At 30.8% G+C, this 16,970-nt stretch overlaps 2 protein-coding genes across 7 annotated transcripts in view; one reads left to right on the forward strand and one right to left on the reverse strand.

Annotated features, from left to right (window-relative positions):
* The window catches only part of LOC135960759 (monocarboxylate transporter 10), a 36,031-nt gene extending 30,498 nt beyond the window's left edge, over positions 1 to 5,533 (forward strand). For all 3 annotated transcript variants that reach the window (XM_065512141.1, XM_065512139.1, XM_065512140.1), the window contains 2 exons: positions 502 to 2,376; positions 3,519 to 5,533. In XM_065512141.1, the coding sequence (XP_065368213.1) occupies positions 507 to 2,376; positions 3,519 to 3,676 (2,028 nt within the window). In that variant the 5' untranslated portion in view covers positions 502 to 506 and the 3' untranslated portion in view covers positions 3,677 to 5,533. The remainder of the gene's footprint in view (positions 1 to 501; positions 2,377 to 3,518) is intronic.
* Positions 5,534 to 5,994: 461 nt separating this feature from the next.
* Opa1 (Opa1 mitochondrial dynamin like GTPase) lies at positions 5,995 to 16,640 on the reverse strand. Of its 4 annotated transcripts, none has more exons than XM_065512136.1 (16): positions 16,439 to 16,640; positions 15,914 to 16,220; positions 15,719 to 15,854; positions 14,160 to 14,276; positions 13,937 to 14,011; positions 13,270 to 13,859; positions 12,936 to 13,163; positions 12,720 to 12,865; positions 12,487 to 12,651; positions 12,238 to 12,416; positions 8,407 to 8,484; positions 7,941 to 8,335; positions 6,631 to 6,749; positions 6,430 to 6,514; positions 6,150 to 6,354; positions 5,995 to 6,068 (listed from the first exon to the last, which is right to left on the reverse strand). In XM_065512136.1, the coding sequence occupies exons 1-16, from the start codon at positions 16,468 to 16,470 to the stop codon at positions 6,004 to 6,006; spliced, it is 2,922 nt and encodes a 973-aa protein (XP_065368208.1). In that variant the 5' UTR covers positions 16,471 to 16,640; the 3' UTR covers positions 5,995 to 6,003. The 4 variants fall into 4 exon arrangements, with proteins under 4 accessions (XP_065368208.1, XP_065368207.1, XP_065368210.1 ...); XM_065512135.1 differs by having other exon boundaries at positions 12,229 to 12,416; XM_065512138.1 differs by lacking the exon at positions 14,160 to 14,276 and having other exon boundaries at positions 16,439 to 16,639.
* Positions 16,641 to 16,970: the final 330 nt, after the last annotated feature.

The following is a 16,970-nucleotide window of genomic DNA, read 5'->3' on the forward strand; positions in this document are numbered from 1 at the left end:
AATTTTCAGGAGATAGTTTGTAAAGAAAAATAAATTAAAAAATTACTACTAAAACCGGCTTTTTGAGTCCAGTCAACTGTAATAAAAAAGCCCCTAAAGTATGCAGTAGAAATTTAGATATTTTATTTGCAAATAAATAAGAACAGGCAGGGTTGGAGAAACTTGACGAACTAACATTTACCTACCGGGAGAGGCCGGGGCGGTCAACTAGTTATGAATAAAAATTCCCCGGGAGTTTTTTCCCATTGAATAGGAAAAATGAGAAAAGGGAAAAAACTCCCGGGGAATTTTTATTCATAATTGGGCTGATTGTCATTCCGTTTGTAACATATCGAAATATCGGTCTATTGGAACCATGTCTGAAAGCGTTAAAAAGATTTTACATCAAAATATGTAGTATATGAAAAACTTTGTTTGGACTTAGTGTTAAGTTAATTTGAATATAGTTCCTAAATCTTAGAAAACAATATTAAAACATTATTCTTTTCTTCTCAATTCCAGAATAAATGGCCACAACAAATCAAAATCATCGAAAACCGACAACCGACGAACCGGCTGCCTCTGAATCTTTGGTAAACAAAGTTATAAATGAATCAGATGAAGTCGATGAGGTCGATAATTCAACAGCAGCTGTTGTCATACCACCCGATAGTGGCTGGGCTTGGGTGGTTATGGTAGCTTCGTTCCTTTGCTGCACAGTCATTGATGGTATCGTCTTTAGTTCCGGCCTCATACAGGGAGCTCTGATCGCTGATTTTCACGTGTCCAAAGGTTATGTGGCGTTTGTGTCATCATTGCTCAGTGGTTGCTATTGTATGGCTGGTCCATTTGTAAGTGCTTTGGCCAATCGTTTTGGTTTCCGGCCAGTAACTATTGCTGGTGCTCTTTTTGCAGCTGTCTGCTTTGTCGTGTCCAGTTATGCTACCAGCGTGGAAATGCTCTTCATAACGTACGGCATTTTGGGAGGCATTGGCTTCTGTATGGTCTATATACCGGCTGTGGTAATTATTGGTTTCTATTTTGAGAAATGGAGGGCTTTGGCTACTGGTATAGCCATGTGTGGTTCCGGTGTCGGTACATTTGTGTTCGCCCCCTTGACCAACTACATGTTGACTGAATTTGGTTGGCGTCAAACTATGATGTATCAGGGTTTCATTATCATATCATGTGCCGTATTTGGTTTGGCTTTCAGACCCATTCAACCACTTACATTGGCCGTGGTCGAAGCTGAAGACGAGAAGAACAAATTGAATGGTCACGGAAATGCTGTGGCACCAAAACCACAATTTGCCACCACTGCATTCAGCAAGCCATTACCCGAAGGACGTTTTGCCTATTCCATGCCTAATTCAGCTCACAATACCTACATGGGAGCTTCGCCAAAACACCACTACCCTACTGCTGCTGAAGTGTTCAAGGGTGTAAATATGGAACGCAGACTATCGGGCGTATCTGGCAAGGGCACAGAAATGAAGAACTTGCGTAAATCTCAACCAACTACACCCAATGGCGATACTCAACAAATGCCATTCAATCTCAATAAGGAACTGACCACAGTGGGCGAAAATGAGGAAGAAACCGAAAATGAAAACTTGTTGGAGACTGAGGCTAAGCCCACCATCGTACAAGGCCGCCGTCACACCGTTTCCGGCAGACGTCCACCAAATATTGGCAGTCGCAGCAATGTTGGCTCTCAAGACGCCGTCAACACAAGCGTCAGTAGACCCATGTATCGTGATGATATTTTCTTCAGCGGCTCCCTTACACGCATACCACAATACCAGTCACAATCTTCTTTGGCCTATCACATGTCCGTCACCCGTTTACCCACCAAACAAGAAGAGTTGGAAGTCCGTTCTAAGGGCTGCCATCTATGTCCCGAAGCTGTACGCCGTACATTGTCCACCATGTTGGATGTCACTCTATTAAAATCACCCTCATTTATGTTGTTGGCCTTCTCCGGTTTCTTAACAATGATGGGTTTCTTTGTTCCCTTCACATTCTTGGTGCCCAGAGCTGAAATGGCAGGCATGGACACAAGCTCGGCATTGGGCGTTGTATCCGGTATTGGTTTGATCAATACAATTGCTAGGATATTGTGTGGTTTCGTCTCATCCTTCCCCAGTGTCAAACCGTTGTGGTTGAACAACATTGCCATTACGGCTGGTGGTATTGCCACGATTTTCAGTGGCATCGTCATCACCACTGCCAGTCAGTGGACGTTTGCTGTACTTTTCGGTTTATGTATTGCCTGCTTCTCAGCGTTGAGATCTCTTATTGCTGTCGAAATGATTGGTTTGGACAAATTAACGAATGCTTATGGCTTCCTGATGTTGTTCCAGGGTATAGCTGCCACCGTTGGCAGTCCTATTGCCGGTAAGTCATAAATTTAAATTATACCTGAATTCTTTATAGATATTTTGGCAATAGGGCTCTGTAGTAGTGTTGAAAGTACTCTGTTGGTAGAGATTCTAACGTAATTCTCAATTTGGAATTCATTACGAATTAATTCATTGGCATAATTGCTTTGTACTTCAAATATATTGAATTCATTCTCTTGAGAATTCATTCTTTATGGAATTAATTCCTTATTAAATCATTCAAATTCAAATACAGTATTGAATGATTTAAATTTGCATCAATTCAAATCTATTACAAAAAGGCTTAAGTAAAACAAAAACAAAACGGAATGAAGAAAAAATAAAAAAGTCAATTTGTATTAGATTTGAATTTGAAATAAAAATTTAACCCCCTCTCTATATCTGATAAATTTTTATCATGATAAACGGCAAAATCGTTGTCATGATAAAAAATTATCCAGTATAGTCTCCATTTATTAGTATTATTGCTTCGTTATGACAAAATTGTTAGTGCGTTTGCACAGACAACTTTGTCTTGACAACAAACGTCATTAATTGTTATAATAAATATTTGTCAAGTATAGACAGGGGGTAATCGTTCTGTTATGAATTAATTCAACGATAAATGAAATTCTCTTTAAATAAAAAGCATTAAAAATTTTAATTCCGAATTAAAAATTTTGTGAATTAAGCTCAAACTGAATTAATTAATTCGAAGCTCTGACAGTACCATATTCACTGTACTTTGAAACCTGTGCGCATAAATTATACAGATATGAATCAGCTGGTTTCAATATAAAAATAAGAAATGAAAATGTTAATTGTATTGAAAATTGTATTTTTTTCTCTCGCTCTCCAAATCACAACCATTGAAAACTTTTTTGACAACTGTCATTTGTTGCATATCTGTAATAATCTGTGCCTGTACGCATAGGGGAACACAGATACGTGACTTCATTTCTGTTGTCAAAAATATAACTCTTGCAACAATTAAATACACGCTAGTCAATGTATTTTGTTGTTGTATCAGACATATTTTTGTTTGACAAATCGGAGTGTCTCGTCTCTATGTATAATTCTCTATGAGTGTACGTTTTACATTAATTTTATTTCATATGTACATATCCATTAATATTTGGTGTTTTTTTTTAATTTCAGGTGTTTTATATGACATGACTAAGAGCTATGATGTTTCGTTTTACTTTGCTGGTGGCCTAATATTGGTGTCGGCCTTTTTGTGTTATCCTCTGAACTGGGTGGCCAATTGGGAGAGGAAGAAGAATGAAAAGGCAGCACAATCATTACCTCATGCCTAAATATACATGCATATGTATATGAAATAACATAATTACTGAATTCCTAGACTTAAAGCATACATAAAACAAACCGAAACATAATTATAAACAAATTAAAGGAGTAAAAAACATAAAACACAGTTTATTTAGTAACTATAAATATTTAATTTAATGAAACAGCCTTTTCTCATACTAAACTTTTGATTTGAGATACAATTTGATTTTTTTATTGTTACACATCTTTTAATTTTTTGTTACCCGTATTAACATTTCTATAGCTTTTCAGTTATGACCCAAATAAAATACTATTTTGCATTAAGTTATTATTAAATAAGCAGAATACATTTTAAATATATAAAGATACATCAGAGGTTTTTTTTATTTGGAAAATTTTCAAACTATTTGAACCTTTGTGTGTGTAATAGATTAAACTTGCCTAATAATATTGTTTTATAAAGAAAAAAGGGTGATCAAATAAGACTGATACAACAGGTTTTATGATTTTTATTTCAGATATTTTTTTTTTATAAATATTTTTAATTAAATGAATATTAAATAAAACTATACATATGTAAACTATAAAGAAAATAATAAAAAGAAAAATTAATTAAAAATAATACTTTAAGATCCCTTTTAACATTAAAATTTAAAGAAATTTTGAAATTAATGTTTCAAATTCTAAAATAACATGTTGCGAAATAGAGTCACATCACATACATACATATAAATACAACTTTTATTTTTTTAAATGTAACAATATACAAGTTTATATTATTTTGTAAGAAGTCTTCGTATACTATTTGATCCCTTTTACAGATGGAAACAAACAAACAAAACAAAAAATATAAGTAACAAAAACAAAAAAGTAGTTATTTTTTAGACAAGCTGTTGATCAGCATTTAGAATAAAACTGAAACAAGAAAAATCAATTAAATATGTAGTATTTATATAGAAAGTCGGTATTAATCGACCATTTAATAATCTACAGCATATAGGAGTTCAGTTCAAATCTCTCTCTGCCTCACAAATATTCAAAAATTGAACTTTGACCCGGCGGTGTAATCGTAAATGTAATAATGCATGTCAAAATAATATGATGCGTTGATTGCAAACATTTGAGATTGAGACATCACTGCCTAACATTTGCATTAATGAAATTTTTGTTTATGTTGCAGTGTGCTGTAATATTGCATTTAGGAACCTCCAAGTAGTCTGATATTGTCCGAATATTTAAACATTTTGAATGTCTTAACAATAAACAATAGCTTCCTGAAATCAAACAAAAACTAGCCAATGCTTTAGATTATTAACCCCAGAAAACTGAAAGAAACTTTGTGTCAAATAAATCATCATCAAAAACTAAGTGCCTTCCAATAAATGTTGTTAAATATTATAATTAAAATCATCTACATATATTTAAATTTATGAATAAAATACACTTAAAAGCTTGTACTTCATATTGTTGCTTTTTTTACTATTTAAATAATAATTTATATTTAATCTGCTGCAATAATAGTTTTTCATTTTGGAAATAGAAAAAATAATTAATTTCAAGGGACTTACTTTAACCAATAAAAAAAATGAGTTAGAAAATGCGTAATTTTATTGTTTTTATTTTTATTAAATAAATACTATGTAGTAAGTTTATTTTACTGTTTAATATGATTTAATTTAAACAAGTTACATTTTTAGTTTGTTTTTAATATAAAAATTCAAATTACACTAAACTAAACAATGTTGTTGAATAATGTAACAGCAGCAGCAGCAACAGCAAAAACAGTAAACACAGCAAAATGTTGTAATATAATTTAAATAATTTTGTAATGAGTTTTTAAGAAGAGAAAAAAAATGTATCCAATAAAAAGTCTAAACAAACAACTATTCAAGAGTTTTATTTATTTATTTACTTATGTATTTCATTATTTAAAACAACACAAATCGTTTACGCTAGATACAAATAAATAAATATGTCTGTAAGTATCATATGCATATGTGTGTCTGTACTGTGTATCAAAATAAGTAAGTAAACTGTATTAAATTATACATTTTTTTATATAATTTTAAAGTTTGTTCAATCTTTATTCTAACGAGTTCAAAAGCTGGTTTTGATTTTCTAGCAAACAAACAAAATAAAATAAAACCAACAGGTGGTTTTGAAAAACAAACTAAAAGTAAACATAAATGAATTAATGCAATAGAAAATAAAATTGTTTTGCAAAACCAAAATATAGAATAGCAGTAAAGTAAATCTAATGAAGGACTAGAGTTATAAAATTAATGTCTTAATAGTATAAACAAGAAAAATATCTTTGTAGTGTTTTAAGCTTTAGTATGGATGATGTTTTTTTTTACTTTTCCTGATTCAGACTATTAATGAACTCTTCAAGTTTCTCTTGGATTTGCCTCACTTTAACTGTAAAGAAAAGAACACACAAGAAATTATATAAATTGAAAAATGTGGGAAATATATGTATATGCAATATTAAAAACCTACTTAATTCTTCTGCTAATGTTACTCTCTTGCCCGTTAGCAAATGGGCCTTCTTTTCATCATCTTCGCTAAATTCGTCCAACACTTCTTTTATTTCTCTATCCAGTCGTCTAGCTTCACGGTTTATAACCTGTTGTCGCAAAGCATTTGCTGTCACACGTATCACTTGTTGTATGCGCCAAAACAGTACCACATCACTGCAATTGATCTGTCATCAAAGATTTAATAATATAATAATTTAATAGTGTATTTCGTGTTTTGTTTAATTATTAACTTAAATTACCTCACATTCAGCTCCCTGTTGGCTGTATAAATAGTAAGCCTTGCGGCAGTCATTAGCTCTTTGTAAGGCTTGCTTAAGGAAATGTCTGCAAAATTAAATTATGTTAAATTATTATTTGCGTTAGCAAAAATATGTATGAGGATGATTTTTTGTTAATTATCGAATTTTATTTTTTATTAAAATAAACAATAGTTGACTTACCTTCTATAAACTGGGAACCATGTTTGTCTAATATAATCTGTATCAACATCTACACTTTCTCTTTGGAGATTTTTACGTACTGTGGTTAATTCATCATAGGTTAATGTGGGCAAATGTTTCTGAAAGAACAAAAATATGATGAAACTTTTGAATTGTATTTTAGTGTAATCTACCAAACTATTGTTACGAAGTTGCACTAACAATATGAATTTAACGGTATGTTTATAACGATTTCCAGTGCTCGAAATTTCTACTTATCAACAATGTTGATGACACGCAGTTATTAACATTGTCTATTATTAATTATAATATTATTAATTATAACAACATTAACTGTTAAAGCTGCTATCCGTTAGATAGATAATTCATGAAACTACTATAAGATGACATTGTGTATATAAATAGTAACAGCATGTTGCAGTCAGTCAGTTTATTGTAGGCGCTGTTAGACTTAATAGCAACTGCATTACCAGTGTGTAATATAAATATGTGTATTAAAAGAGTTGTAACATTTTAAACTACTAAACGGCTTTTATTTGCAATTAAAAGCATACAGTTTATTTAAAGGAAATAATACCGTTTTTAAAATGTAAAAACGTAACAACATATACACTGCGGACTTTTTAAAATGTGATAAGCTCTTTCTGCATTAGTTTTTCAGGCCTGTCACACATTTTGTTCGGAATGGTTTCAATTCCGATCGATTTCTGTTTAGGTTCTTCAGATTAAGTGTAATTTATTAATTCCAAAAATATTTAATAAATCTGTATTTCTGATTTTAATTTGACAGCATTTTTTATATTAAAACAAAAGTGAAGTTTTTGGTATAGAATTTGATTAAAAATTTTAGAAAAACAAATAATTATAAAGAAATAGCAATTCCACTTTGAAAACTGAAAGTAGAAAGAAATTTTCGTTTTACTTTTTGTGAAGAAGCAAATTACGGATTTAATTACACTTTCGATGGGAATGGAATTCTGTGACAGGCCTGATAGCATCATATTTTAAGATTTTAGTCAATTACATCTAAACCTTGTTTTAAAACTAAAAGGATATTTAGCTCCCAATGTGGAGAGTACTATAAGACCATATTCTTCTCAGAAAATTCGAATAGAAAGTGAAAACCTGGGTAAAATTCAACTCATGCATTATTGAAGTACTTTTAATATTATTGCATAGCGAAAAACGGAAATTTGCAATTTCCTTTAAGAAAATCGAAATAAACACAGAGAGCTTTAGAACCAAAACATTATAATCATTATTACTTAGGACCGGTAATGTGGACCGGATTCAGTTAGTTTAAAACTTACATCATCATTTTTCAATATTTTATCCAATTCATTCTTAACGTGTCTGCGTTTTTTTTGATCCTCCGTTAGATATTTCCAATGTGTTATACGTGTAAATTGTCCAGGGCCAAACATTTCACTTAAGGTTTCATCAGTTAGGGCCAATTTAGATTTAACTGAGCATTCTAAGAACTTAACCGCCTGATCCCATTCAGATTTGTCGTGCACGAAACGATCTTCCAAAGTATTCAATTGAATGACACGTAACATATCGATGGCTTTGTCTTCCCACGAATGTCTTCTGATGGCCTCATCGACAACTGCTGATTTCAGATTGTCGAATATATCATCATGATCTGGAGATTTCTTAGCCTTATCCATTAGAGTGATAAATTCTTTTTGCAGTGTTTCCCAACCTTTGAGAATAATGTATATATGTTTGTTTTATATACAATATTTTTTACATTTGCATTTCATTGTTACTTACCCGCTTCTACGGACTTGGCTGGTAAAGCTTGTTCGGCCCATTGTCGTAATTTAATGTCGACCATTGTATTAAAGGAATCTTGGGATTTTTTGAAAATTGTAAATTGTTAATTTTGTTGTAAAGTTTTGTTTAAATTTAATACAATAAATAAAATGAGTTGATAAAATGATAATTTTATTTAAAGAACGCACCAAAATCACCGAATTTTAAAAGAGTTAGATTTAAAGAAATGAAATTTAAAACCAAAAAGGGTTAAATAATTTTGTAATTAAGAAATATTATGTATTGTATGTGTGTTTTTGGTTTTTTTTAATAAACTGTGTAATTATTTTGGTTATTAATAAATATTTATGATTTCATATTAAATCAACAATATCCGATTTATTCTGCAAAGCTGCTCTATTTTCATTTCGCGTTAAAGTTTAGTATTAAATTGTATGAAAAGCTAGTAATCGATTTTCGGCTATTAAATTAACCATTATTGTCATTCTGATTTCTAAAGTCGATTAAACGTAAAAAAAAAATCTCAAATTTTATAAAAATAAAACGAATTTCACAAAAAACTGAAATTTTCGAATGCAGATAATTATACATAGAGACGAGACACTCCGATTTGTCAAACAAAAATACAACAAAAAATATTTCTGATACAACAACAAAATACGTTGTCTAGCATGTATTTTGTTGTTGCAAGAGATAGGTTTTTGACAACAGACTTATGTGCTGTTTTTTTATAGCGAACGAGTAATTTGAGTGGAAATTTAACATGTGTTTTGTTATTGTAACAAAAACAAAATACATGTAAAACGTCCACTCAAAGCACTCGTTCGCTATAGAAAAACAGCACATTAGGTTTTTGACAATTCCGTCTCGTCTCTATGTTACCCTATGATTATACTTTCAAAAAATATTTTTTTTAAATTTAAAAATTATCGACAATTTTCATTAAAAAAATGTTTTTTTTTAATTTAATTTTTTTTTTTAAATTTATAAGTGAAAAAAATTTATGAGAAAAATTTTGTTTGGTGAAAAAAAATCGAGTTAAAAATTATTTTTCCCGATTTTGACCCATTGTAGGTCGAACTTACCGTATCTTATATGGGGCATTTCATGTCAAGTGAACCAACTTTTGAAATCGATGTCTTCCGATCGGGATGAAATTTGCACCAAGGTTAGCTCTATTGGATAGTAACTCAGACACAATTTTTCAACAACATCGGTCGAGAACTCTCTGAGTTATAGGGGGTAAAATTTTGACAATTTGGTCAAACAGGGGTTTTTTCTTATCCATGTAACTTATTACCTATTGTTCTTAGCAAAATGTGTCCCAAATAGTATAGATAGCTATTTCTTCGATCTTTCGAAAAAAAATATTTAAAAAAAAAAATAAAAAATTTTTAATATTTTTTTTCCGAAATCAAAAACTTTTTTGACTTTTTTTTAAAATGGGTCCTTTTTTTTTTTTTTTTTTTCTTAAAATAAAGTTTAGATATTTTCCTTGAACACCTACTTGGTCGCTTAGTGGGATGCGAGTGGGATATCTATCAAAATAAATATTTTGTAACTCAAAACATAAAATTTTTGACTTTTTTTGCAAAATCAAAAACTTTGTTTAATTTTTTTTTTCAAAATGGACCCTTTTTTAATCTTTTTTTTTAGGTCAAACAAAAGCTTAGATATTATCCTTGAAGACCCTTTTGGTCGCTTAGTGGGATGCGAGTGGGATATCTACCAAAATAAATATTTTTTAACTCAAGACTTACAATTTTTGACTTTTTTTTTTGCAAATACGATTTTTTTTCCAAATGGGCCCTTTTTTTAAATTTTTTTTTGTAGTCAAAAGAAAGCTTAGGTCCATTCCTTTAAGATATTTTTAGTCCCTTAGTGGGATGCGAGTGGGATATCTATCAAAATAAATATTTTGTAACGCAAGACATACAATTTTTTAATTTTTTTTTGCAAAATCAAAATTTTTTTCCAATATGGGCCCTTTTTTAATTTTTTTTTTTGCTCAAAAGAAAGCCTAGGTCCATTCCTTTAAGATATTTTTAGTCCCTTAGTGGGATGCGAGTGGGATAAAAAAGGGTCCATTTTGAAAAAAAAAAGTCAACAAAGTTTTTGATTTTGCAAAAAAAGTCAAAAATTTTATGTTTTGAGTTACAAAATATTTATTTTGATAGATATCCCACTCGCATCCCACTAAGCGACCAAGTAGGTGTTCAAGGAAAATATCTAAACTTTATTTTAAGAAAAAAAAAAAAAAAAAAAAAAAAGGACCCATTTTAAAAAAAAGTCAAAAAAGTTTTTGATTTCGGAAAAAAAATATTAAAAATTTTTTATTTTTTTTTTAAATATTTTTTTTCGAAAGATCGAAGAAATAGCTATCTATACTATTTGGGACACATTTTGCTAAGAACAATAGGTAATAAGTTACATGGATAAGAAAAAACCCCTGTTTGACCAAATTGTCAAAATTTTACCCCCTATAACTCAGAGAGTTCTCGACCGATGTTGTTGAAAAATTGTGTCTGAGTTACTATCCAATAGAGCTAACCTTGGTGCAAATTTCATCCCGATCGGAAGACATCGATTTCAAAAGTTGGTTCACTTGACATGAAATGCCCCATATACATCGTTGAAATGGACTTCGAAATATCCATCATTAGATATTCATACTGTCTATATTAATGATCAAAAATAGGTCAAAAATCGAGGTTGTCCTGATTTTTTCCTTATATCTTAGCCATTTGTGGGCGGATTTTAAATAGCAACCGAACCGGGTCTATGGAGAATATATTGATGTATGAATCAAGCATGTTATTTGAAGGCTACGGAAAGCTGATTTCAACATACAGACGGTCAGATGGACATGGCAATATCGACTCCGTTATCTATAACGATCCAGAATATATGTACTTTGTGGGGTCGCAAATGAAAAATGTAGAAATTACAAACTTATATACTAACTTGCCACTCATGGTAAAGGGTATAAAAAGAAACGTTACAAAAACTGAAATAAAAAACTGAACTAAAATTTTGAAGAGAAGCATTTTAAAAAATTCAAATCTCTTTTCATAAAAGATTAATAAAATTGTTTCAGACATGTTGATTTAAATTGAAATCATATCAAAATATACATAGATACAAATTAAAAATGAAAATCAATATTTAGTAAACATGCCAATAAATAAATATAATGAAATTAATGCACAAATATATTGAAAAATAGGTCGCTCATTTGCTGCAACAACGTCATAATTCAAAAAACCCAAATTTCGAGTTAATAGGACCATTGCATAGTAAATAAGTTATTTCAATAACTAACAAAGTCTAAAATTACACACGCAGGATCGCCATAGACGCATTTTGTCCTAATTTCATAACCTATTACTTGCAATAACGTATTATTTTAGTTGTGCTTTGCCGTTTGTGTGTTCAACATCATTAAGTTATTTAGAAAAGTGAAAAAATATACATCGGTTAAAAAAACTAAAAATCCGTCTCCTGAAAAATTAAATTTTTTGAGTTATGACGATATTGCAGCAAATGAGCGATATATGAAAAATTATTTACAAAGTTGCTCTAAAAAAACAACTCAAAATACACCAGGTTAACAAACTCCTGTTTATGTAAAGAATCCAAGATTAAACTTGTGTGTTTCACTTCAAAAATACATCATTCACACAACAGCAAAACATTGAATTTGATATTGGAACAAAAAAAACGGTTTGATTTTGCGTCAAGTAAGTGAAGACTTGGATATGGTTGTGTTTTGTTCTTGAAATGGTCCTAAAATATAAACTTAAAATATAATAATATTACTTTGAGAACCTGACTGAGCAGCGGGTAGATAAACGTTTTCAAATACATAATTTGAAAGTTTATTCCAAAGTTTCTCATTTAAGGCTTCTTCCCATTTCTTGGCGGAAAGTTGTGAGAGGGTGACAACTTCATCCAATATTTCGCCCTTGGCTTTATCGAACAGCTCATCACGACCCGATTCACGCAATCTATAAAAAATTGTTGAAAGAATATACATACATATACAAATGAATTGAAATTAAGAAACAAAAAACTCACCTGGGGAAATTATTTTTCCATTCTGTTTCTAAATTGAAGCGTGTAGCTTTAAAAGCATCCGCTTGTTGTTCAATGGTTTCTCTAACCATTTTCCAAAAACGATCGGACACGGCTAAACTGAGATTACGGCTAGTTACTTGATGAGGCATGATAACACCACGACGCCTAAGAAATTATTGAGAATAAAAAAAACTAGTATATTTTTAATTTTTTAAATTAAATTTCATACTTACTGGAACAATTTAGAATTCTTAAAGAAATTTTCCTCATATTGTCTAATGGCCTCTATGCTATCATCTTTACGTCCTCTGCCGGTTACAACAGCATAATACCCTAAGGCTTTCATGGGGAATAATTTGCCTGATAGAATTTTTCTAATCTATTTGTAAGCAATTAATAATTCATTATTAAATAGTTCAACATTTAAGTAAAATCATGTTTGTACTTACCCTGTCAGGATCTGCCAGTTCTTCGGCTAAATCCACTTTTGTGAGTACGAAAATTGTGCGACGTCCCAAGGGATCACATTGCATTACCAATTCAGTAACATTACTGCGTTCGGCATCCACAGAGCCGTCTTGTATGCATAAAATTATGGCATTAGGATTACTCATATAGTGTTTTGTCATTTGGTGTATAGAATCTTTGGTATCGGAGGCCATGTCAACAGTCATTGTCTGAAATGTTACGGAATTTAAACGGTTATAAATATTTTTCATTCGTTAAGAAAAAATAAATGGGATATTTTATAAAAAAATATTTTCACAATTTTTATTTACTCACCGAAATAATACCAGGCAAATCGACCAACACCATACGTTGCAAGCCAGGACCTTTAACAGACATCGAAATAACTTCATTGCTAACCGTTTTACCACCACGCACGGAAGCTCTCATGCGGAATTCCACTTCACGTCTTAAATCAGCCAAATCAGATTCTTTATTCAAATCATACTCTCTATCGGAATCACGAAACTGGGCCACATGATAGGGACCTTCGGCTAAAGTCACTTTTACTGGAGCTCGTGTCATCATTTCACCACTACCGCGTGGAAAAATACGAGCCTTAGCTATGGATTCTAAAACCGAAGTTTTACCACTACTCTGATCGCCAACAACGACAACGCGTGGCAAGTGATCGGCCATTGAATAGCTGGTATCATAACCCGATAGTTCATCCAACACTTCCGAATACATATCGATGAGAGATTTCTTAATACGCTTGGTGGTGGTCTTTTTATTTTGTTTCAATAGCAAGTACTGTTGGCGCAATTCACGATTTTCCTTTTCCATTTTCTCCAATTCCTTTTGATATTTGATTTGAACATTCATTATTTCCGTTTGTAAAGTCTCAACTTGCGATTGTAATGTATCTATAACACGAAAATGTATTTGTTTTAAAATATAATAAAAAAAAAATGTATTATTGATTTATTAAGGAAAATCTTACCATATTTTTTACGACTCTCATCACCAGAAAGTGTAAGGGCAGCTACAGTTGTTTTGGATTTAATTTCATCTTTAGCTAAAATATTGAAAGTAGAAAAAAAGTTTTAAAATTAGATTATAACAAAATGTTAATTACTTTTATTAAAGACATAAATAAAAATCTCTCACTTTAAAAGCTTAACTAGGAGGGTATTTACATACTTAATAGAGTGTGTATAACCTACATTCAATTATATTTGTTCCTTGATAATCGGCTGCCTCTATAGCATCGTCCAAACGGCTATCGAACCATTGTCTCCATTCGCCCAATTTTTCCTCCCCAAGTCGTTTTAGTCTGGGATCTAAATGTGTGAAAACATAAACCCACATTTTTATAGTTAAAGTTAAGATTCGCAAATTTATTTAAAAAAAACACAATTTAAAAAAATATATATTTTTGAAGCATTATTTCTGCATTTTTTATTTACATACCTTTAAAGTAAATGATTTATGGTTTGTGAATGTGAATTTAAAACCACTAAAAGGGCTATACAAATTCATTTGTTTATTTGCGGTTACTAATTAAAAACCGCTACTACTCATTTTACAATATACATAAAGATATCAGAATTTATATTTAAGAAAGGCATTCAGATTACAGTAAACAATAAAAAGTTAAACAAAATTCATTTTAGAATTATTTGGAATAATTACACACTGCTACAAAAAATGTCCTGTGTCTATTTCTATAGAAAATCGTGTATTTTAAATTGAAAAAATATTTGAATATTAATTTGATACCGATACCGAACAAAAATGTAATAGTCCATCCCTGATTCAGATAAAGCCGATTTCCGATTTCTCAAAAAAGAAATACAATTTTTCCAATAAAATATAGGCCATAGAAAAACTCAAAACGTATCACATAGTAAATCTCTTAGGTTTTTGAGAACTGAGTTAGGATTTTGACAACATAGTTTCCGATGTATGTGTATTTATCAATGATCAATGTAGTCTTTGTATTATACAAAAATAAAGTAATAAGAAAGAGAACTATATTCGGCTGTGTGGAATCTTATATACCCTTCATAAAATTATACTTTAAAATAAAATATTTAAAAATATTTTTAGGTTAACAAAATTTAAAAAAAAAATATTTTTTTTTTAAATTTAATAGAGAAAATAAATGTTATAGCAAAAAATTTGTTTAAAATTTTTTTGGTGAAAAAATTCGGTTAAAGAATACTTTTCCCCTTGTAGGTCCGACTTACTATGGCGTTGTTGTTGGTGTTATATACGTCGTTGCAAAGGTCTTTGACATGTATAAACAGCAAAAAATATAATTTTGAATTACTAAAAAGACTATATACTAAAACTAAGCCATATTTCTTAAACATTGTGTGAAAATCAATTCTGAAAATGATATTTAAAGATAATTAGAGTTGCCAAAGCTGTTAGGCCCAATTTTTGGGTGTTAAAACTTAATCAGCCCAATTATGAAAAAAATTCCCCGGGAGTTTTTCCCTTTTCCTTTTTTATCATAGAATTTAATAGGAAAATTTAGAAAATTTGAATTTTTTTTCATAATTGGGCTAAATATAAATTTTAATATTTTTTAATAAATTCCACAAAAAACTCATATAAAATATGTATAACCCTTTAATGATTGTTAGTTACATACGCATAGAATGATGTAAATTAGAAATGCAATAATTATCATTAATTAAAAAAAAAATAGAAAATTTGGCAGCATTTAAAGTGAGAGATAGATTTGAATTTGAAATGTTTTACACTCAATACATACCAATTTCAATAACATCTTTAACAGCACCTCCAACTTCTATTAAAGTTTTTGAAAACTGACTCCACTTCTCGCCCTGTGGCAAAGCTTCTTCTAGCCATTTGAGATCGGGTAGACCATCTTTCCAATCTTCGTATTTCTGAAATTGACCATTCCCATTAATTCTATTATATAAGTCAGCTACCAATAAAAACTTACTTTATTCAAAGTCATGCCACCACCGATAGCACCACCCAATAATAAATAACGTAATTTAAGGGCTCCACGTATAATACGTACTACCACCATGCCATAGCTGCGATTTGGTGGTATAGTCCAACCGCGAGGTCCTAAAGGTACTAGGAAATCATTGCCCCGATGGTGACGATAGTTGCTGCCACTGCCTTTGTTTTGCTGATGTTGATATTGATTGCCACCTAATCTTTGATTTAGGGTGGAATAATTTGTTGCATGACATGACACCGCTATCTTACTGCACAAATATTTCACACGTTTGGTGGTATCGCTGCATTCATTGTGTTCAATTAGACAAATAAACAAAAGAATGAGTACATTACTATATTTGCAAACTATTACTTAAGCGAGCAAAAATAAAAATGAGCATATAAACATGAACAATGTGTTTATTTCACTGTTTTTTTCAACATTTTCATTGTTCTGGCCAACGCCAATTTCATAATGCGTCCTTCAAACACTTCTCGCTTAACATAATAAACAACTTACCGGTAGGCAATATTTCTGGTCGCTCGTAACATTCTTTAGTGTTTGATGACTCCTTTTATTTTCAATTGTTTAATAAAAAGTTCCTGATTCACCAAGAATCTTTTGTTGGAAAAATAAAAGTGAATTTTTCTTTTTACTCCTTCTTCAGCGGCAGCAAATTTCTGATGATGACATGAGATCGAATTTGTTCTTGTTCTTTTCTTACTAATTTGACATTTCAGATGTCACACCTCTCTCTTTGGTGGGGTATGTTTAATCGAATGTAAATTTCGATGTTATGATGCCACCCTGTTCGTTTTGATTATGTTAAATATGCAGAGTATGTAATACCTAACATATGAAAATAACTGTAATTTGTCTTAATAGCAGTGTCAATAAATAAATTTAAATTGGTAATTTCAAAAAAAATAATGCTATCATCAAGAACTTCATATTTACTTGAAAAAAACGTAGGCTACAATTTTATACCATGGGCAAGGTTAATCTATAGTTTGTGGGCGCCACTCCATATCTATACAAAATTTTTACTAGA

The sequence above is a fragment of the Calliphora vicina genome, chromosome 5, assembly GCF_958450345.1.
Source record: "Calliphora vicina chromosome 5, idCalVici1.1, whole genome shotgun sequence".
Taxonomy (NCBI): Eukaryota; Metazoa; Arthropoda; class Insecta; order Diptera; family Calliphoridae; genus Calliphora; species Calliphora vicina.

Bases quoted from the DNA above. Each gene is read 5' to 3' on its own strand.
- Opa1 (XM_065512135.1), bottom strand. From the start codon at position 16,470: ATGTTACGAGCGACCAGAAATATTGCCTACCG. The intron at 13,164-13,269 runs GTGAGTAAATAA...GTAACATTTCAG, and splicing joins ATTTGCCTGGTATTATTTCG to ACAATGACTGTTGACATGGC. The intron at 6,355-6,429 runs GTAATTTAAGTT...CTTTGATGACAG, and splicing joins AACAGGGAGCTGAATGTGAG to ATCAATTGCAGTGATGTGGT.